This window comes from Paramisgurnus dabryanus, chromosome 7 (assembly GCF_030506205.2).
Source record: "Paramisgurnus dabryanus chromosome 7, PD_genome_1.1, whole genome shotgun sequence".
In the NCBI taxonomy this organism is placed as follows: domain Eukaryota; kingdom Metazoa; phylum Chordata; class Actinopteri; order Cypriniformes; family Cobitidae; genus Paramisgurnus; species Paramisgurnus dabryanus.
In genome coordinates, this window is record NC_133343.1 from 21,371,652 (window position 1) to 21,395,185 (window position 23,534).

The 23,534-nt window shown below is 36.9% G+C and overlaps 2 protein-coding genes across 5 annotated transcripts in view; both read left to right on the forward strand.

Annotated features, from left to right (window-relative positions):
- The window catches only part of kank4 (KN motif and ankyrin repeat domains 4), a 77,502-nt gene extending 59,834 nt beyond the window's left edge, over positions 1-17,668 (forward strand). For all 4 annotated transcript variants that reach the window (XM_065298793.2, XM_065298787.2, XM_065298811.2 and 1 more), the window contains 9 exons: positions 124-191; positions 440-2,797; positions 4,667-4,757; positions 7,090-7,323; positions 8,803-8,887; positions 9,705-9,924; positions 10,754-10,896; positions 11,623-11,823; positions 16,510-17,668. In XM_065298793.2, coding sequence (XP_065154865.1) covers positions 176-191; positions 440-2,797; positions 4,667-4,757; positions 7,090-7,323; positions 8,803-8,887; positions 9,705-9,924; positions 10,754-10,896; positions 11,623-11,823; positions 16,510-16,623 — 3,462 coding nt within the window. In that variant the 5' untranslated portion in view covers positions 124-175 and the 3' untranslated portion in view covers positions 16,624-17,668. The remainder of the gene's footprint in view (positions 1-123; positions 192-439; positions 2,798-4,666; positions 4,758-7,089; positions 7,324-8,802; positions 8,888-9,704; positions 9,925-10,753; positions 10,897-11,622; positions 11,824-16,509) is intronic.
- Positions 17,669-17,911: 243 nt separating this feature from the next.
- On the forward strand, positions 17,912-19,510 carry LOC135746245 (uncharacterized). Its single transcript, XM_065264863.2, has 5 exons — positions 17,912-18,002; positions 18,137-18,226; positions 18,313-18,459; positions 18,753-18,863; positions 19,042-19,510. The coding sequence occupies exons 1-5, from the start codon at positions 17,954-17,956 to the stop codon at positions 19,284-19,286; spliced, it is 642 nt and encodes a 213-aa protein (XP_065120935.2). The 5' UTR covers positions 17,912-17,953; the 3' UTR covers positions 19,287-19,510.
- Positions 19,511-23,534: the final 4,024 nt, after the last annotated feature.

Here is a 23,534-nt window from a genome sequence, read left to right on the forward strand (position 1 = left end):
TTTTCACAGGAAACTTGATGTTGTATTACAGGACAGTCATTTGGTGATTGATATTAATCATTACAATTTATAAATGTAAGTCAAATGTACTGTAAGTTATGTGTTTCTTTGATCTCTCCACAGGTTTCCGTCATTTACAACAGATAACATCTATGACACTGCAAAAACTGTAGTAATGGACAAGAAAAGTGGTAAGAATGCAAGGCTGGTTGTAGTCATTTCCAGTTTTAAATGTGTAAATATTACCTGCCTGCTCTTAAATGGGCATTTGACAAAGCAAAAAGGTGTTTGAATTTCAATTTCCTGTCTTCCGAATTATTATGCAGTGAAAAAACATTAACTTATTTGTTGTCTTGTCTAATAATGGTCCATTTGGACCATAATGCAATGGATGCTTTAACTGGACATCAAAAATTTGATAATGTACCTTGTATTTCAGCAAATGGCTTTCCTTCCAAAGCCACTGAGAGTGGAGTGCAAAGAAAACAGCTGCCGTATTCTGTAGAGACACCTTATGGATTTCATCTGGATCTGGACTTCTTGAAATATGTAGATGACATAGAGAAAGGTAACACAATCAAGAGGGTGCACATCCAGCGCAAAAATCGGGGCCCAAAGTACAGCACACTGCCACGCAACTTCAGTTTACCTGGGCATGGTGCTCGACCTCTAGCCAAAGACACTTGGGCCAATACTTCTACTTTAGGGTCTAAACCTAAGTCACGCGTTACCGAAGTCCAGCAGCTCTTTGAGTTTCGAGCCAGTGATGGCACTAGTGGTAGCAGTAGTGGAACCTCCCCTGCCAGCCAGACAAAGACATCTGGGAGTGTTTTACTCCCCTCTCCGAAAGCTGCGGAAGAGCCTCAAATACAAGCACCCAGTGAACAGTCCACGGGCCTTAATGTTAGGCCTCACCTGTTAAGAGCCTCCAGCATGCCTGTTAATGTCCCACGGCGGAAAGGTTCGGACTCAACTGATGAGCAAATTCCTCAATCACAGAATGGCTCAACAGAGAAACTATTTAAGCCGGCGGAGGGAGGCGACAGAAGAGGCAGTCTTCCACAGGACAGGGCCAGCTTACATCAGCAGATCACAGCAGCATTGAAAAGGGTGCGTGAGTTAGAGGAACAAGTCAGGACCATCCCCGAACTGAGGGCTCAAATATTATCTCTAAGGGAAGAAAGGGAGCAACTGCTTGAAAGGATTCAGCAACACCAATCTGAGAGTAAGAGGCCTTCGCAGCTGGAAGAGATCAATGTTCCTCAGACTGAATCTCAAGAAAAGGCTGTTCCGCCGATTTTAACTGAACAGACAGAGGCTTCCTTAATTTCACTGGACATTGCAGTAGTACATTCAGACAAACCCACAGAACAACAAGCAATGGAACAAAATCTTGTACCACAGGGTATTTTAGAGCCAGAAATTGATAATCATGAAAATGTAATTGACACAAAGTCAGAGAAGGAACCAGTTCAAACACCAGTGCCTGTCCCGGTGATACTCATAGAGAAGGCAGAAACACCAACTGATTTGGACGAATCTGACAAGCTTTTGCAGGAATCTACAAAAGAAGAAGATTTAGAGAGTCATTCCGAGCAAGTAATCATGCAGGAGACTTCGTCAGAGACTTTGATAGAAGATAAACAGTCAGCACTGTCAGAAGGGATTTCAGAATCAGAAGAATCAAGTGTTACAATTGAATGTACATCCACTCAAGAAGTTTCAGAGAAATCAGAGACTGTTGAAGGACAACATGAAAATACAATCTCTGAAGTTGGTGAACAGAAGCTTCTCTCTAATCAGGAGCTTCAAGAAAAACTAAAAACTTTGGAAGAGAGTTTAAGCAAAGCGAGTTGTGAATTAGAAACAACAAATAACTTACTGAGAGAGCAGATGGATGAGAACCGACTAAAGGATGAGAGGATACAGGAACTGATTGAAAGAGTGAAGGATCAAAGTCTTCAAGGTCCTTCTGAGTCACTTCCTGAACCAGTTGTGACTTGTGATGCATCGGTCAGTACGGATAGCAAAAGTGTCCTGGAGAAGGCTGTCTCAACAGAACCTCAACCAGCTGATGGTCCCAAAGAAACAGACTCGAAATGCTCAAGCACCCAGACAGATATAGTAGAAGCACGAGACATTGAAATCTTAGCTCAAATCCCTACAGCAGAGAAAATTGTAGGGGTAGAGATTGTTATGTGTGATCAGGCAATAGAGACTGAGCTCCCGGATAATCCAGAAAATAACAAGGAAGTTTCTGAAATGCTAGAGAGAACAGAGGCGGATAAAGAAAATGATGTCCAAGATTATGTGTCAAGTCAAGAAAATGTGGTTGCAGAGAGTGACACTGAAGAATATGTAATGGTAGAAAGTGCTATGGTTGAGACGATGGCAAGTGAAACAGAAGTCTCTAAGCCCACAGTCCCAGAGACAGAATCTGTGGAGAATGCAGGTGTTGAATGCACAGAAACAGATAAAGACGAGGGAGAAAGAAGTGCAGGTTTGCAAACACAGCAGGAGCAAAAGGGAACACAAGGCCAGGAACCTCAGTCTCCGAGAACACCTGAAGCCACAGCTTCTCCTGCTGCCATTGGTCAGGTTGTTAATCGTATACAGGGTCTTCTTAATGAGCAGTGGGCCAGCCTAGGGAGCGGAGGCCAAGATCCAAAGGGAGAGAGCTCCCAAAAACCTCATGCCTCCAAAATAAGCTCCATTCAAAGCCACCTGAGAGGTTCCCTCAGTGCCCTGTCTGCTTTCTACTCACCTGTTCAGAAAGGAGGGGCTGCACGACAATCAGGTAGGACGATGTTTCATTACATTTAGTTTATCATGTGCTTTCTCAGCAAGGTTATAAAATTGAAAATAATAATTACTGTGGACATTAAAATAAAATAGAATTAAATAACAGTTACAAAAAGATTAACTCAGTATAACCAAAGATAATAGATATGAAATAACTTATTATCCCCCTTTGGGGGAGGGGCTCTGTACAATGTCTCGTGAGGTGTTTGCCAACCTGTGAGCAGCTAAAGCGACCTTGATAAAAGGTGTTTTAGCACAGTTTGAGCTTAAGAAACAAAAGTTATAGTACTGTTGATGTCACCTTTAATTGTTGGCTGGAATTTGGGAAGTTGTTGTTTAATTGTGATTAGATAGGACTTGTCTTGCATGACTAAAAAAGTGTTACAAAAATGGTGGTGACCAGTGCAACTTCCCAAAAATGTGCTAACATTTTAATGCAAGTGCCACTAAATACATGCTTACAAGCGGCAAACACAAAATGTGGGAAACAGGCTTTAGCCTTATTAACTTTGATGTGTGGGTTTTGAGTGTCTGGACAAACTCAACTTTCAAAAGTAACAAGTTAATTTTGTATATTAGATTATAGATACATCTGTGCTCCAGAAAGTCTAGATTGGTCTATTAAAGCTGCTTGCTGAATGCCAAGATTATTTAGTAGTTGCTGTTGACATTTTAAAAGCGTTTGACTCAGGTTGTGGTACTTACAAAATGTTGTGGTCATAAATATCGGCATCTCTTGCTATTTTCATTACCACAATACATTCTTCCGCTCTTCTCAGGTACTTGCTTTCTACATTGGATTAACAATTTAGCAATTCCACTGTATGCTATGATTTATGGCCACTTACAACCGAACTAACATATTAGTATAGTTTTCTGACTAGAGTTTTGACTCAGTCTTTCCTGTGAAATGCACATGGGTCTCATGAGACTTTGTGAGCCCTTGCCAAACTTTGGAAGCTTTCCAAACTATTTAATGTGTTGTGTATTGTTGAGATTGCACCCACAGGCTCCATTGCCTGATGTTACGCACCTCTGTTTCTGCAGCAAACGCAGACCGGCCCATGCCTTTTAAAATGCTTTGTATTGATTTAACCCTTTTGAAGTCACATGATTGTTGAGAATTTTCTCTGGCAGATGAGAAAGATGTGCTTTATTTTTAGGAGCATTTTGTAAATAAACATGAGTTCCTCTGTGGCTGAACCTGTTGTTTTGACAGCTTGGTATGCTATATTATAAACAAGAACCACCCTAACACACCAACTTTAAGCATTTGTGTGTCACATTTCTGCTAGCGGAGGGAATTCTGGGACATCATTGGGAAATCTTCACAAACTGAATATGCATATGAATGTATTTAAGGTTTATGTCAGAAATAACAATAGTTAAATATTTTAAAGTATGCTTATCCATTTCTACCTGTTATAGCGTTTAAAAAGATGGGTGTTGTAACCATATTGTCAGTTTGAATATGTACTGTAGTTCAGTGCTTCTCAACCAGGAAGCCGGGACCCATAGGGGATCCTCAACAAATTTCCAAGGGGCCCTCAACTTAAAATTATTTAAATTAAGACAAAGCAAACATTAAAATATGTTTAAAATCAAGATATTTCTTATTGTTTGGTTGATTTTTGTAACAAATATACAGTTCATCTGTTCAGTCATGCCAAACTCAAAGTATATTTTATTTGATAGAAATTGTGAGTCAGGGGCCCTTCAAAGTTGCTGTGGCCAAAGGGGAGGGGGGCATTGGAGTTAAAAAGGTTGAGAACCACTGGCATAGTGCATAGAGTTGAGTTAGGGAAAATAAACAGGTGCAGGCTTGGCTTACATTTTACATATCTGATCATCTCCCCCACATCAGGCCTCAAATCTATCATGAAGAAGAATGACTGTCCTGACAAGCAGGGCAACGGGGGAGCCAAGAAGTTGAAGTTTGTTGGCGTAAATGGAGGGTATGATTTATTTTTTTGCACATTGTATGGATTTTTAAAATATTTACAGTATCTGCATGATAGTTTTAAGTGGCTGATAGTAATACTTTTCATGAAATCACCATCTGTGCAGAACATGAAAAAATTCTAGGGTTTTCAACCAGGTGTTTGGTGAGGAGATATATAAGTTTGAATGTAAAATAAAATGTACAGTGTTCGTGACATTTCTATCTTTTAACTAATTTCCAAACATTTTGAAATAGTATAATGTTATATACTTGGTCTGTAAATGTTTGAAACCCTGGTTTAAGCAATTAGACTTTAACAAGAAATTAAGCAAATTCTTCACACAATCCTAGCATTTTAATTCTAAAAGTGAATGAACGAATGCAAATGCGGTCAAAAAGGAACGAACCCAACCGTTGGGTTGTAATTTTAACAAGGTTGTTCAACCCATTGTTATTGACCCATTGTTGGGTCATATATACATTTTTACTCATTTTTGACCCAATGCTGGGTTAAAAACAACCCAGAATATTTTAGTGTTATGTTTTATATTTAACAGATCCCCTAACTTCACAGTTTATGGTGTTTTTATGAAAAATATTAAGGATTCTGTTTCATTAGCATCCATTACATCAGTTAACAATATGTCCAGCTTATCTATCTGCATCCCTTAATCTGTTTCATCCTTCATCTTGATACTCTGTTAGAATTGGGCCATGAGGTCCCTGCATTGTTTTATGGGAGTGCATTAGCATGATGAGTGAGAGCCAGTGAGACGACACAGAGAACAAAGCCATCTCTCTGTCTCTCTCTGTTACTGTCTCACTGTCTGTCTCCCTGTCACTGTGTGGTGAATGATTTGTTTAGCTTGGCAGCAGGATGGCTCTGTCTCAGCTGTATTTGACTTACCTTCAACAATAAGATAATTATCCTGATATAGTTTGGCCAAACAGTTGACCTTCCCTGCGTCTGATTGGAAATAAAAGGGTGTTTCAGTCAAACCGTTTTTTTATTTTTCATTTCTCCCAAATCTAACACTCACGATTTACTGAGCCAAAGCAATTTTTCCTTTTGCCTGTATGCAGTTTATTGAGAGTAGAAAAAGAAACCTTCAGCTTTGCAAACATGTATTGACATACCGTACATACCCCTTAAAAATAACAGTTTCTAAAAGGTTACACTTTGATTCTGAAGTTCACTTTAGACATTATTCCCATAAGTAACTTTGCAACTACATGTCAAATCTAGAGGATTTGTAGCTACACTGTAAAAAATGTCTGTAAAAATTACAGTATTACTGGGTATTACTGGCAACTAGCTGCCAGTAACTTACTGTAGATTTTACATTTATGTTATTTACTACCAACAATTTGTTCAAAGTTAAATGGACATGAAACATTTTCAATCTTTATTATCTACAGTAAGTTACTGGCAACCAGCTGCATAATTACAGCAATTTTTTTACAGTGTAGGGAAGGGGTTAGGGGTAGAACAAGTTAACATGTAGATGCAAAAGTCTATGTTTAGGATCATAATTATAAAGTGGGGTTGGGATAGGGTTAGGTAAGGTTAGGGTTTGTGGATATTAAACAGACAGTCTACTAATTTCAAAATGTACACACAGTTTGGACCTAAACGCTACAATATAAGTTACCTGTGCTTATTTTTATTTGTCAAAGTTGCCATAATGCATTTTTGTAAAATTAAAATTGATCGTATCATGGTGATGGTAGCAACAGAGCAATCGCATATTGAGTCCTCTTTTGATAATGATCAAAGATTTTTTTCTACACATGGGCTCCTTTAATCTGAGGTACTCCAAAGAGGCCCTCATACTCACACTAATAACTGTATAGTCACCTGACCTGCAGCTATAGATCTCCATTCACCCATGTCCTTTAGGAATTGTGCGAATGCCATTCCCCCTGCCTTAAAACGTCCATGAAGGAGGGGCATTCTTCAGACAAAATTCACCACACATAGAAACCCCCTCAGAGACCCCACAGAGGACCCTCTCACTTAAAAAGCTTGTATAAACACTCGCATTTTGCATGTCCATTCACAACAGGCTAACATCATACATTTACCATTAGCGGTAAGAAACAGGATATGTTAACTTAACCTAAAAGCATTTACTCAACTGTACAATTTATGTTTTTTTTTCATCTTCTTAATATGAAATAGACTCTTTACTCATAAAATCCAAAAATCGCAATATTGTTTTGGGTCACATATGAGCCAGTTGGTACTTATGGTCAGTATTCCGAGGTTTGACTGACCTATATGTAATCCTGATTTTTGAAAAGGGAAATGAAAAAACCCTGACTTAAGTTATCTGTGTGTCCAGCTATGAGACTACCTCCAGTGAGGACTCCAGTGGGGAGGAGGCTCAGGACGAGGGGGAGGAGGTGGATAGCTCGGAGTCTGAGGTGGAGCAGGGGGAGGAGAGTGGAACGGCCAAGGAGGAGGCTGCTGCTACTGGGGAGCAAGGTGACGGGGATCAGGCAGAGGGGGCAAAGGGCTCTGAGGAGCCTGATGCCCCCCAGGCCACCATGAGTCCCCAGGAGGAGCAGCCTGTCAGGTGAGATGGAGGGCCGTGATGAAAAGAAGGGCTGGAGTGACTTTAACTCTTTCCCTGCCATTGATGAGTTATCTCGTCACTTAAGAAAAAACATGTGCATAAAAAAATTATTTTTATGTTTTATGCAATACCGTGGTTATCCACTAGATGACCACTCACCTAATTGATGAAAAAACTGAAGCCAAAACGTTATTTACTAATTTTAACTCTAAGTATTATTGATGTTCTCTGACAAAATTTCTTCACAAAAATGCAATTATTCTAGCTTTTTGCTAAAAAATGTGTATTTTTAAAGAAAAATACCTATATTTAAGAGTTTAAAAACAGAGTTTATTCCCTGTTTTTGTTTGTTTGTTTGTTTATTGTTTGTTTGAAAGCAGAGGGTCTGTTCTTTCATTTGATATATTTGTGTGTTTATTTATTTTTAGAAGAAAATTTTTAAAAGAAACTCTTGTGAAAATCACAAATAATGCTGGCGGGCAACGTAAAAAAAATGGTTGGCGGGAAATGAGTTAATGTCACCTTAGCTACCCTTCATCATATTGTGTTTACAACACAATATTGTTTGTTTACAAATAAAAAAAAATGTGTTTTATTTATTAGATTAAGGCATTTAGTGTTTTTTATAAGGAACAAAAAAATTCTTGACCCCAATAAAAATACAATGCACCGTTTTTAAACTATAACATTCCATTAATTTTCATGTTTTTCTATATATATATATATTATATATAAAAAGTCCATTATTTTATAATATGAGCTGGCTTAACACATTAAGGTGCGCAGTGACCCTTCTTGCATGTTCCCCCGAAGGCTGGAGCCTCTGTTTTAAATTAGACACAATCCTTTCTTTGTTCTACCCATCATCTGGCAGCAAGTCACTATAAAACAAGCACTGAGAGATAGGTTTAATATGCCCACATTGCCCAGTGATGGGTACACGTAAACAACTGTTCCACAGGAATACACTTAGAGTTTAAAGCCAAGGGAAAGCTAGCCAAAGAGTAGGCCTACTAGTTCACAGCAATTTAACAAAATACTTTTTAACGGACAGAAGCTGCATGTGCCAAAGCCTTTCATTGAAATGAAGATGCTTCATTTCATTTATTGGTAACAATTAGCTTGAGAGCCCTGTCCAGAATAAGACTCAACTATTGTTACCAAGAATCTTAAGCCTTGTATATAATTTCAAATACAGATTCTCTTGTGTGCATCCAGTCAATCTGTATTTGTCAATAATAGTTTAAATTTGAAGACGAATGCATGATTTGAAATTTTATTTATTTATTTTTTTATATGGAAACAGTTGGTTTATGCTTAGAAAAATGCAAAATAGACCTAAAATATACAGTATATTGATACTATCTGTGTTAATCTTTAAAATGCCCGTGTTATATACTGTACAGTAAATGACAGTTTTGTCTGTGTTCACTGTTTACTATGTTGTTGACTGTGTACTATTTCATTCGACTGTTGCAGTGAGTTAGTCGATAAGAACTTTATGGCTGCTTGTGATTTCCTGAAGGATCACATGGCTGAGGTTGCTACTCCAAATAAAGAGATGGTAAGTAGTTAACATGTAACTTGATTACATAATTTATACTTCATTACCTTGATGCCATTTTACTAAAGTGAAATTAGTTCCATGAAATGTATGATAATATTATTGTTTAGTGATATAACCAGTGGCAGACTGCGACTTCTCTTCCGATGGGCGCAAATTCAAAATATGTGTTCGGAGTGTCATGGGTGTTGCTTGTCATTTAAAAATTTGTTGCTTCATGTAAACCATGTGCATCATGTGTCTTGTCAAAATATGTGCCTGCTGCACAGGCGTGGAAAGGATTTATGATTAAAGAGATGCTCCCGTTTACGAAATACTCGCAATACACTAAGTTAACACTCTGATTACACATACTGTAAGATTAATCGAGTATCTGGTAAACACGAGCGTCTCTTTTATCATAAACCCCTTTCAAAGCGTCTGCAGCAGGCTTATATTTTGACATCACTTAGGATGCACATAGGTCCACATGACATGCCAAACACATATTTTAAAATGACGAGCCACACATATGATGGGCTACATACATGTTGTGACAAGCTTTGCATCATGCGCCCTCGAAAAATATGTCACCGGCCTCCACTGGATATGACAGACATGAAAGTGTCTCTGTCATGTCGCCAAAACAGTCAAATTTTCCTTAGACGTCAAACCACAACTGACCAATCAGAAATCAGTAGTCCACAGGACTTTGTAATAAAGTTATTTGTATGCCCAAAAGTGAATTAGCTTTTTCTGTATATTTCTGTATCTAAATAAAGGCACTTTACTGATATAAATGTGATAACTTCATCATTTCTTTGGTTGTGAATCTCAGAGGCAGATTCTCATGGTGCTCTATCAGGAGTGGTTTCGTGTGTCCAGTCAGAAGGAATCGCAGGCAGATACCGTCACCTTGTACCTGAGGGAGGTGGGCTTTCAGGCTCCCACCCTTCTGCGGTATATAGTGAACCTGGCTGATGGAAATGGCAACATGGCTTTACACTACAGTGTGTCCCATTCCAACTTCTCTGTGGTCAAGCTGTTATTAGACACAGGTGAGAGACCTGCAAGATCATACGTGAAGCAAGATGAATGTAAAGTTTAATTATTATAGTTTTCCAGGACAAACCTCAATACCAGATGCTACACTCACCCAGCGTTGGATCAAAAAAGGATGAACCCAGCCATTGGCTTAAATAACCCAGAACATTTTTATTTGACCCAACAATGGGTTAAAACAACCCAACATATGTTAAAATACGATGGGTTGGGTTTGTCCCTTTTTGACCCAATTCTTGGGTTGAAAATAACCCAGAACATTTCAACATACATCTTTTGTTAAAGGGGACATGTCACAAGACTTTTTTAAGATGTCAAATAAATCTTTGGTGTCCACAGAGTACGTTTGTGAAGTTCTAGCTCAAAATATCATACAGTATTTAATATCATGTTAAAATTGCCACTTTGGAGGTGTGAGCAAAAATGTGCCGTTTTTGGACAGTGCAGATTAAGGGGCGGTATTATCCCCTTCTGACATCACAAGGGGAGCCAAATTTCAATTACCTATTTTTTTCACATGCTTGCAAAGAATGGTTTACCAAAACTAAGTTACTGGATCTTTATCACATTTTCTAGGTTGATAGAAGCACTGGGGACCCAATTAGCAATTTAACATGGAAAAAGTCACATTTTCAGGATATGTCCCCTTTAATGAAATATGAGGTTTAAATAGAAGATATCACAGTTTGATTTACTTGTATTGTTGTAAACAGATAGTGTTTAAATTTACAACTCTCCTTTTCCTCAAACCCTTTATATTTCAAATATCTATGCATTTATACAGCTTTATTTACAAACCAAAATCTTTAAATATACGTTCATTAGGTCTGTGTGAGGTGGATCATCAGAACAAGGCCGGCTACACTGCTATAATGTTGGCATCTCTTACTGCGGCTGAAAGCTCCGAAGACATGGAGGTGGCTCAGCAACTGCTGAGAATGGGCAACATCAACGCACGAGCCAGCCAGGTACACACAGCAGGGCAACACAATATCCGGTGCTGTAACAACACACAACACTTTCCAAATACCCTAAACAACAAAAACATAAACAGCTTAACCTTTTCTCTACTTGTATCATGTGCATTTAATTACTCAGGAGCCAGCACACTGTAAACAAGCTCAGAAGATATTTATCCCATAAGAGCATGATTTTCCATATTTGTTCAAATTACTTGCATAATAGGAATTTGCCTGGCACAAATGTATCCCCAGATTTGATTTCTTGCAACTAGGTGTCTCTCTTTTATTTCTGGCATCAAACAAGTGAAAAGACAAAACTTTCACAGAGTTTGACATTTCGTTCCTTTTAAAAAACATGTATGGTGATCCAAAGTGGAGTTACCTGCTATATAATAATACATATGTTTAACTGTGTATTTTCAATACATTTCCAGACAGAACACACGGCTGGGTTAAAATTTACCCAAAATTGTTTTAACCAAACTGCTAGGTTGGGTGGTTGTTATGCATTGGGTTATTTTTACCCAGCATGTGTTCTGACCAATATTTACCTATTATGGATCAAATATAACCAAGCCATTTTTAGAGTGTAAAATGAATGCGTGGCAAATCATTTCTAACAGGGGCTGTGTCTATTCAAAAAATGATTGCAGCATATATCATTTGATTTGATTATGTAAGGTGGTATGACAAATATCGTTTTCATTCAAACCTTTTATCACTCCCCTCCAGTCAGGGCAAACAGCACTGATGCTTGCAGTCAGTCATGGGCGGACGATGATGGTGCAGCTTCTTTTGGACTGTGAGGCTGATGTGAACCTACAGGATCGGGATGGTTCCACTGCCCTGATGTGTGCCAGTGAGCATGGCCATACTGAGATAGCCAAAATTCTGCTGGAGAGACCAGATTGTAACACGTCACTCACAGATAAGGTGAGTGAGAGAGAGAAAGAGCACAGATATATTAAACCTTACTTCGGGTTAGAATCCAAAGCTAACAATATTTTTGTAACCTGCATTAGTCATATTTGAAAGCAGGACCTATTGCTATTAAACCTTTGTATTGTACATATTTAATCTTTTCAATTGACTCAAACGTATCTTTATTTATTAGAAAATGGAGGCATGATCTTTAGATGAAAATACAATGTGAACAGTTGGATCAACTTCAATTGGTAACACCTAAGGTAACACCTTAAAGGGGACATTTCACAACACTTTTTAAAAAATGTAAAATAAATCTTTGGTGTCCCCAGAGTACGTATGTGAAGTTTTATATAGATAATTATAGATAATTTATTATTGCATGTTAAAATGTAAATGAACTAATCTCTGTACTAAATGGCAGTGCCGTGGTTGTATAGTGCATATATAAGGGGACGTTATTATCCCCTTCTGACATCGCAGGGGGAACCAGATTTTAATGACCTATTTGTTTACATGCTTGCAGAGAATGGTTTAACAAATCTAATTTACTGGGTTGATCTTTTTCTAATTTTTTAGGCTGATAGAACTTCTATCATAGAAGCAATGGGGACCCAATTATAGCACTAAAAAATGGAAAAAGTCGGATTTTCATGTCCTTTTTAATTTTTTTTAGGTTTTAAGTTTAAGTTTTCAACTTATAGTTTTTTTTAGCTGTTACCAACTGAATTAATAAATTTTAAGTTGATCCAACTTTTACTTTATACAGTGTAAATAAAATGGATTCATGTTTCTAAATGGTATTAGAAAACAATTATTACACAAAAGGACTTTGATTAAAACAAAGTTGGCATGAACAAACTTATGAATCATAATATTTGACAAAAACAAGTTTGTTTGGCTTTAAAATATAAATTGAGTTGAATAACATATTTGGATCTTTTTGGTTGCAAACCTGTTAAAAAAGAATTTTTGAATATGTAGGAGTCATGTAATATTACCAATACCAAAGTGTCAACCAAATGTATTAGTGCATCTGAGACCATGGGTTAATTTTAACCTCATATGTAAAACTGTTAAAGAACCATGGGCTTAATTTCAGAATAATGCAACACTGCCACTCAGTGGACAAATAACTTGGTCAAGTGGTTTATTGAACTTTCCGGGGCAGTTTCCTGGACAGGGTTTAGATAATCTAGGCCTAGGCCTTAGTTATTTTAGGACATTTATGTTGTTTTTACAAACAAATCTTACAAAAAACAATACAAGTGTGAATTTTTATGACAAAACAATGGCTCTGATATATATGTTAAGATATGTCAATGCAGGGTGTTTTTTAAATTAAGGCAGCTCAAACTTGCATTTAAGTCTGGGACTATAAGCCCTGTCCATGAAACCACCCCTCAGTGTATAGTGTTTTGGAAACAGTTAACGTTAACTACATTAGTTAACATAGCATAACAATGAGCATACCAAGCTCCACCATATTTATTTATTTATTTATTTAGATATATTATTCATTTGAAAATGTATATCTGGTAATATAGGTAATACACAATGAATAGGTATGATGATGATGACAAATGATGTAAAAATCCGTTGAGGATTGAGACAATTATGACATTTTTAATATTAGAATAAGAGAAAAAAGTTATATATGGATGTCTATGGAAGGTGTGTAACCGAAAATGTTGCTTATTCACTTGTTTTTGCTTGTAACTTTCTCATTTTATCAGATATTTGCATAAAATTTTAGAATTTTGTTAATTCTTTCAAATTAAATCATGAACATTTACTGTTGTAGTTGGAATGGGCCATTTAGTTGGATACTGTATATGTTTGACTCAAACCCATGGTTTTTGGAACGATACCTGCAGTTCTGATGTTCTGACAGGAGGTTCGCTAATCTTCCACCACAAACGTTAATACCAAATTTCCGTGGTTCATTTTAATACCTTCTCCATCATAGGTTTCGAAGAAATTTCATCGCTACCAAGATAAAAAATATATATTTTGGTCCACCTACCTTTCATTAGTGTCCAGAGTTTTGTGGAAGCACACACTGACCGGTTAAAAGCAGCACAAATTTTCAAACAGTATTTTTTGTAAAAACATACTACAACCATGCAGCAAAAAGTGTATATTGCATGACACACACACATTGTAACAGGACCATGCGGGTGAAACAAAATATTCACCTCAGAATTTCAATGCGCGTGCTCGCGATGTCAGCATTGCTACAATGAACTAACATGAACAAACATTGATCAAGTGTATTTGTATCAACATACATTTACAACATTTATAAATATGGTAAAAATATTTTCCTAGTTGTTAGTTTTTGTTATATAATGACCTACCTGGTGAAAAGTAGCGTGCACCATCTGTTAAGGTGCTCAATCAAGGAGCATCCTGACATGAAGCATCACACCCTGATTTGAGAACAGAACAAAGCAGGATAGACTTGTTTCACAAGGAAAGATGAATTCAGCCGAGAGTATTTACCCAAAGTGACCTCCATGACCTGCTGTCTGTCAACAAACAATGCCGGACCAAAGCCAAGAAAATCATAAGGGACCTCAGCCATCTAAATAGCCTGTGTGCACATGTACACTCTCAGAAAAAAAGGGACACGATGGTACAAAAGTTGCGGTACCTTTTCCAAAAGTACACATTTGTACCTAGAAGGTGCATATTGGTACCTCAAAAGTAAATATCTGTACCTAAATGGTACATATTAGCAAATTTAAAGGTACCATCCTAGTGACAACTACCTTTATTTGTATAAAGCAGTTTCCCAGGCATGGTTTAGATTAATCTAGATTCAGTACTACATTTACTTTTAGACATTTAGCAGACGCTTTTATCCAAAGATTAGGAAACAATAAAAGTGATGTGTCATAGGGAGGCAATAGTACAAAAGGTACTTATAACAAGATACAAGTTTTCACTATTCTGAAACAATACCTGTTGAGAGACAAAGAAAGAGTTAGGGGGCATGCACACCAAAGCTTTTATACGCAGCTAAAAACACCCGGCTTTATTTCAACTGACTGCCAGCTTTCTTCAGTTGAGCGCTTTGGTTGCTGTTCTACTTCTGCTTTGTTTATTAGTCATTGAACGATACGGTGGTTAGTTGTTGTAATATTTGTGATATCCTCCACATTGGATGGCCGTGTGAGAACTGACATTGACGAGCTGAGAATGTCCGGCTTTCAGTGCGAAAAAACCCCCCAGCTGCGGCTTTTTTTGAAAAATGCTGCGCTTCCATTTTTTTTCTATTTTTAAATCATTGTCGCACTTTTTAAAGGTCTTGGTCTCGTCTTGGAATCGACCGCATTTTTACTCTGTCTCGTCTCGGTCTCAGACATAGAGGATCGGTCAAGACCACAACTGATGGCACACTGCAAAAAAATGATTTTCAAGAAGAAAAAATCTTAGTATTTTTGTCTTGTTTTCAGTAAAAATATCAAAAAATTCTTAAATTAAGATGCTTTTTCTTGATGAACAAAACGACTCAAGAAAATAAGTCTAGTTTTTAGAGCAAAAATATCAAATTTAAGTAATTTTGTGCATAAAACAAGCAAAGAAATCTGCCAATGGGGTAAGCAAATTTTTCTTGACTTTTTCTTGAATTTAGTGTTTAAGAAAAAGGTTCAAGAAAATTTTTTCTTGAAAATCATTTTTTTGCAGTGCACATCACAAATTTATTTTTTTTCATTAATTTTATGTAGGTTTGGGATATGATGTTGGCATTGTTTAAGCATTGTTTAAGTTTCTCCCAATGACAGTTTTTTTAATTTTATTTCTAAAAACACTTGCATTGGGTTAAGTGGATGGCAAGCCATGGAAAGACAGTTCAGATTAAATGGTTAAGTTGATTTCAACTCTTTAGTGTTTTTTCAATTTTATTTGCTTATAGACAAAGATAAATTCCCACATATCTGCAATGCCTTGGATTATTTTATCAACTTCTCTGATGGCACACACACACACACACACACACACGCACGCACGCACGCACGCACGCACGCACACACGCACGCACACACACGCACACACACACAGAAAAGAAGTGCCTAATCATATGCATATTCCACATTTTATCATAAGTGTTTTAATGCAGTGACTTGCAATGGCCTTGGTCTTGACTTGGTCTCGGCCTGTCTTGGTCTTGGTCTTGACTCGGTCTCGACCCTTTAAAGTCTTGGTCTTGTCTCGGCATTGGCCTGTCTTGGTCATGACTTGGTCTCGGTTTAGGTGGTCTTGACTACAACACTATGTATTGGTTTTAACATGTTTGTCCTCCACCTTTAAAACTATTTTCGCCTGGAGTTGGCTTAGAGTTGGGGTCTAAAAATGTAAAAGAAAGTGATTCTAACCCCAAGCGACAATGGTAAGAAAAGGAAAAAACTATGAGAAAACAATACATAAAATTACACAAAAAAGAAAGTCGTGCAACGTATATGAAAAAAATATTTATAGAAATACGAGTGAGTGTCACGAAAAAGACATTTGTGATAAAATTTTGCGTGAACACAACTTTCCGTGAGGTCACTCTGATCTACACAGTGTTGCAGTTGCTAATGGTGTCATAACACATCTTTTGATTATTTCATCAAAGTGAGATGTTTAATAATAAATTAGCTTTCAAAATAAACATCACTTCTATTTATTTTTCTATCACTCTTATAGGACGGCAACACAGCTCTTTCAATAGCTACGAAGACTTCCAACTCTGAGATAGTGGACCTTCTGAAAGCTCACACTGATCCAGACACAGCCGCAGATCCAGCATCCTTGCACTGAATGCAAACGCCTTGTCTTCATTTTCATCTGGCTCTGCCAGGTTCAACTATCTACTGCCTCAAACAGACTTGCTGGCAAGGCCAACAGTCAACAGTAGAGACACAGCACTTACCGGTCATTTGCAGATTCTCAACCTAAATAGGTGTTGGAGAAACAGCCAATGAGAAATGTACTTCTGTACGTCAATCAAAGATGCCGGAATTACGGGAGACCCATTGAGTGTGAGCCTCCCCAAAACTGTCCTAAAGCACAGCTACTGTAGCTTTTTTCAAGGTGTTAACATTGCTTGGATCAGGCATGGTACATTGTTACATATTTTGGCCTTCTCCTGGCAGGTAATGTGATTATATTTTTGTTAGGTGATCAAGCATAATCTACAAATGTTATTTAAAATATAAATATATATATCAGATACACACATATTTATTTTTTATTGCACTTTTCTGTAATATTTCCCCAGGAGTGTATCTAAGGCTTGTCTTAGTAAAACCTGTCTTCCTACAAATGAGTTTTTGTTTCAGGATGTACATGTAACCATTTCTCACCATCTAATTTATTTATGACACATCTTTTTGTCCCACCAGTTCTCTTCCCGTTAAGATAAGAAAAAATGGGTGTGGAATACAGTATTTTGTAACCTAGGTGACAAAAAATACTTGCAAGCAGGAACTTGTCCATTTACATTTATTATGTGAAAATTTCCTGTATGCAACCAGCTGCAGTATTAACTTTTACTCCATTAAAACTGTGCATTAAACAACAATATACAGATGGGAGTATACAAGACTATAGCCACATGCATATGTGTGCCTGCTTTAAATTAAGGATGTTCATTTAAAGCAGTTGTAATAAAGAGACATGTTTAAAGACAAATCAATAACTCATCTGGACAAAGTATAAATATATATATATATATAGTATATATACTGTGGGAGGTGCTGTGAACTAATACCCTGAAATGTAATGACTATTTCCAATTCTATATTTTTAAGTATATACAAGTATATGCATGGATGAAATATTGTCTCAATAAAAACATGCATTTCGTATTCGTTTCTTTTGTGTGCTTTGAATTCATTTAACCATTTGACAAGGGCAAGATGCAATGCAAGTCTTTCTCAAAACTGTTATGTATGTTAAAATGCTTCTTGAACACCAGGAAGTATTTTTTTATCCCTACCCTAACATAACTGTGATCAGTCTGATGTGCGTTTAATGACTCACTTGTTGGATTTGTGCCACTCCTCTTTTTTTTGTTCTAGCCCATATAAATCTGATTATCATAGGGGTACACATCACTTTTTAAATTACCTATTGACACTTGCTCATCATGTGGCTGCTGTTGGGACTCTGCTTCACCTCCTCACTCATCCACTCAGGTAAAGTACACTAAAAACAATTTATTTTTCAGAAAATGATATTTAATTACAACATTTATCCTCAAACTATGTTTTAGGCTTTGTGTATTATACCTGTATTATACTAATTTTTTGTGAATTGTTGTGATGTACAGTTCAAATGCTGAAGTGTTGGGACAATTTTAAGTCATTGAAAACTTGTCCTCCTAACCAGCCCTATTGTTTTGTTTACAAGAGCTATTATGGTAAGTTGTAAATAGTCCGACAAATATATTTATTAGCTTTCAAATCATTCTTCATCATTACAAACCCTAATTTTTTTGTTTTTCAGGCATTATAAGCAATGATTCCATTTCTGTGCAGTCTTGCATTGAAACGTGCCCTTTTTTAGGAAAAGCTTTTTCATACAATCTTGGGTATCTTAATGCAACTGCTTCGTGCTGCAACACAGATGGCTGTAACAGGCTTGATCTGCCTGGTAAGAGTAATCCTAGACTGTCAAAAATAAAGGTACAAAGCTGTCACTAGGTCAGTACCCTTTAAAAAAAGGTACAATTTTGTATCTTTGAACTGCCAATATGTATCTTTGAAGTACTTATATGCCCTTTTGGGGTACAAATGTGTACCTTTTTGTCCAAGTGACAACTTTTGTACCTTTATTTCTGAGACCGTATGACAATATTTTAATCACATATACAGTAAACATTGTCAAAACACTTGATTTGTTTGTGGAATATGCACATAGCTCAATTTGCACATCTTACTTTCTAGAACACAGCACTGCCCCAACAGGATTGATATGCAAGTCATGCAACAGCATAAACGATGATAAGTGTGACACACCCCTGCCCTGTGTGGGAATCCAGGAATGCTGCATAGATGGTATTTATGATATTTTCATGAAAATATATGAAAAGGAACAAAATTTTAAAATTATGAATATAATTCTTCTAAGTGTACTCTTTAAAAAGGTATACAGGCAAATAATTCTAACCCCAGCTGTTAAGGATGGAGCTAATCATTTTCATTCACAAGGTTTTGTGTATGTGTGTTCTGACAGATTCATCATCATCCAGCGGCACTTACCAATGGAAAGGTTGTGGCTCAAAAATGTTTTGTGAAGACTCATTCAACACCAACTCTGGAAACATGGGCCAGCCAAACACCAACCTTGGAAACCTGGGCAACCTTGGAAACCTGGGCAACCTTGGAAACCTGGGCAACCTTGGAAACCTAGGCACCAAATGCTCAATCCACAATTTCAGTCTTCTACTGTTGAGTCTTATAAGTGTAATTTTCTTTTAGTGTCAAGTAAAGTCAAATCGTATTGGAAAATATTTTCTAAACAGTTTTTTCTTTAAAGGAGTGGTAAACCGGTTGTTAATGAAGGTTTGATTGTGTTTATGAGGTGCGCTGTCACATCTTAATGCTGCTTTTTAAAAATAAAAACACATTATTTTTCACATCTTGCCTTTATTCTACACCGCTGTTTCCATTCTCCTAACAACGGGTAGTTTAGTTTCCGGTTCCATGAAAAATACACAATATGCTCAGATCGGTTGCTGTAGCTGGCCCATGTGTTTTCGTTTCGTTAACCACCTACCGTAAATTGTGCTGAAAGTCAAACCCCTTAGCATTATGGCATGTGCTTAGGTGTATTGTAAACAATGGCGTCAATATTGCCTTAATAAAGCCCAAATTAGACCCAGAAAATATTATTGAAGAGGATCGAGCACAACCTGCGCATGCGCAGAATCTTAGAGGATGTTTCATGCCTGGCTCACACCACAGGATAATCGGGCCGAATTTACCCCGATTTTCCCCTCCCGAGAATCCGAGGGAAAATCGGGCAATGGACCTTGATCGGCTCCGAAGTTCGGCCCAGATTATCCTGTAATGTGAGACGTTTAAAAGTCTAAACTTACACCTTGCGATATGCTCTCAAGCAAATCGGGGCCGCCCCGATCTTATCAAACATGTTTGATATTTAGGATTTTAAATCCGCATAATTACGTCAGTACTATCACAATAATCAATGAGAGACGGAGATGATTGACAGCTTTCGGGACCGCGAAACAAGCTGCAGTACGGGTAGACAGCGCAGCCGGAGAAATAGTTTGTGGAAGTTAATGTTTCATTCTACTTTCATTCCACCACAACTGCAGCTCGTTGGGGCAGACAGGCGATTTAAAATATCGAAATGAATTCCTCGCTTGATTCACGTTGTGCACTCTTTTATAAACATTATCTAAAATATCTTAAAAACAACAGAACATGATGATGGTCAGTCACATCACGCACCTGCAGCTATTCTGTGTATAGAGGAAATTTAATAAAATAAATAGGCATACACGAAATATGTTGCACTTAAATAATTAGCATATTAACCAAACGAATTTAAATTGATATGACGATTTTCAGTTCTTTTTTGTGACGTGCTCCACAAACGCACAGAAACTGATTGCTGAAACACCGCACACTTGTGAATCTGATGCGCCTCATTTCCAGACTTACAACGTTTCACATTAAATTACATATTTGTCCAGAACCATTGGTAATGTAAATACTGAATTTAACACTAGACATTTCACTGCAAGATAGAATAGATTAGAATAAAATAGAAACTTTACTGTCATAATAAAACTATAATGAAATTAGTTTAGAAGCTCTCAAAGACCAGTAGCCTCAGAAGAATAAACAAGAAAAATAGAATTTACATAGTATATAGCAAAAAATAATATCACTGCAGAGCAGTATATATACAGTGGAATTAAATAATGCAAACAACAGTGCAAAATAAAGTTTAACCAAGCATAAGTCATTTAGCAGCAATGCTTATAAACCTACAATAATATTCCTGTTAGGAAGAAACAGGAAAACAGAGCATTGATAGAAATAGCATACATCACTTAATAGTAACTCCTAAATGTGCAAAAAAAAAAAAACAAGTGATATATAGGCTAGCCAATTATATTTAAAATATGTTTTTAAAAAGATGTTTAAATTTAAATAAATCTTGCATAAGGATTAGACCTGAGTTGGTGCTAGATTGTGCATACATCTACAGTATGCATTCAAACACTGCCTGCATAACACATCCTTAAAACATATCATGATCATTGCCATAAACAAGAGCTGAGGAGGAGAAATCACCTAGGTTTCAAAATGAAAGCTGCTACTTTGTAAATATTTAAAAAGAAATCATAATAAATGTATCATCATCTTCATTCCTTTATATACTCTTCTCCTGAGGTGACGTGAAGTGCTTGCTCTGGCAAGATAATCCTAATAATATCCTTTAGTGTGTGATGCACTAGGATTTTAAATTCCTGTAATGTGAGCATGTTTAAGATTTGAGAGAAGAATATCTGACAAGATTCTCCTTATGTGTGTGCTGCAACCAGATTTCATAATCTGCCAGGATTTAAAAAATCCTGTAGTGTGAGCCAGGCAACAAAACACAGAACCATGTGGTGCCTATAGCTCACTTAAAAAAAAGTTTTCATTTTAGGTCAATTAAACTATTATACATTCAGAAACATTCAGGTTTTTTTGATAAATGTAAAATTTTCAGGTTGTACAATTTAATGATAGTGAAGCAACTTGGAGAAATAAGTGAAATTTGAGTTTGAGTAAATTATTCATTTCAGGTCAATTAAAATAGTATACATTAATAAATAGATGTGTTTTTGTTTCTTTGGAGAAATTTACATTTTCCATGTTGTACATATAATAATAATAATAAAGTAAAGTTAACTGGATGAACAAGTGAAATTTGAGTTGGTGTCCAAAACAATTAATTAAACTATTATACATTCAGAAACAATTTTTTTTTTTGGTAAATGTTTAATTTAAAGGTTGTATAAAGTAATGATAGTGAAGGAACTGGAATATGTGAAATTTGAGTTTGTGCCTTAAACCCATTGGCATTCATTTGATATTGATATTGATAATCTATTTTAGATCAATGTAAATATAATGCATTTAGAGTATAAACAGTTGCATTTTTTTTCTTTGGAGAAATGTAAATTGTCCAAGTTGTACATACAATGAATTGTAATGCAAGCCAACTCAATAGACATCATAGCAATTTCTCAATATTTCTGTCTTTGGGTAAGAAAATGTACTTTTAAGATTATTTAATCTTCAAATCTGCACTCGATTAGTAAAGACAACACCTTTAAAATGTTTGATTAGACGATATCAGAAGTGTAAGTTCCAGGCATGACCAGTGGGTGTCAGTGCTCTTTAACCCAATTAAGTAGCCTCAGAGCCTGGCAGAGGACTTTTTTCAGTTGCTTTAAACATAATGGCTAATATCACATAACATTGTATTCAACAGAAACTTTGCTAAAATAATATGTGAGTAACATATGTGTACATATTTTTATTTATAAGTAAATGATGTGTATGCATGGTTAGTACTTTAGTTCAGTTCAGTTCACATGACTGGCATTTCCAAAGTCTTTATGCAAGCAATGCTAAGAAACTGAAACTTTGAGTGATAAAGTACTGCATTTATATAGCGCTATCACCAGAGCTGTGGCCATCCAAAGCACTTTACATATTACCTCACTCACCCATTCATACACCAATAGTGTGGTTATCCATTAAGGGTGCCATCCAGCTCGTCAGGAGTAGCTGGGGTTAAGTGTCTTGCTCAAGGACACCTCGACACTTGGTCAGGTGGAGCCGGGGATTGAACCACCAACCTTCCGGTTTGTAGACAACCTACATGAACAACTGAGCCACTGCCACCCATACACAACAAAACTTTGCTATGAGCTGTTACATAAACATGTTACCATATAACTTTCCAAAAATTGTGAATGTCTTTCCACTTCATTGCTTTGTACTGATGAGAGTAGGTAGACCTGTAAGAAAGTTATAAACAGCTGTTAGCATATATTGTTCACAGAACTACCACATAAGCTGACATACGTAACTGATGGGTAAATATCACTGATAGCACTAAATTCAGATAATTTCAAATGTCTCCTCAAAACAGATTTCATTTTGTTTTTCTGATAAATGTAAATGAAATGTTATTGTTATTTAATAGTCAGTATTAAGGCAGTATAAGCCATAAGTGATTAAAGCTTATTAGGGCTGCATTGTCACGAAATGAACTCAGGAGTCAGATGCAAGTTAACAATTTATTTAGAAAATAGAAAATAGGAGAGCAAGTCACTGATAGATCCACACACGGCACACAATAGTCCAGTACAGATCCGAAGGGAGAGAGAGAGAGCCACCCACGCACTCCGTCGAGAACGCCAGCACAATCACCACACACAACAGAGGGATGATACACGCCGCCCTGAAGGTGGATGACAGGCGGAGATGGAAGATGGAAACTCCAAGTTCTCAGACGGGTAATCCACTGTGAAATCCTGATGTAGTAGGGCCACTCGAAAACCACTGGTCACCGCCTAAAAACGAAGCGAACCGGTGGTTCCGAGAAACAACAGTCGTTAGAGTCAATAATCCACAATGGTAATGAAGTGAACTCCACTCACGGGTGATGATGCAAACCGGAGAGAAAGGGAGACA

Excerpts from the sequence above, each read along its gene's own strand:
- LOC135746245 (XM_065264863.2), top strand. The coding sequence starts at position 17,954 with ATGTGGCTGCTGTTGGGACTCTGCTTCACCTCCTCACTCATCCACTCA. Across the intron at positions 18,003-18,136 it reads CTCCTCACTCATCCACTCAG|TTCAAATGCTGAAGTGTTGG; the intron begins GTAAAGTACACT and ends TGTGATGTACAG. Across the intron at positions 18,227-18,312 it reads TGTTTACAAGAGCTATTATG|GCATTATAAGCAATGATTCC; the intron begins GTAAGTTGTAAA and ends TTTGTTTTTCAG.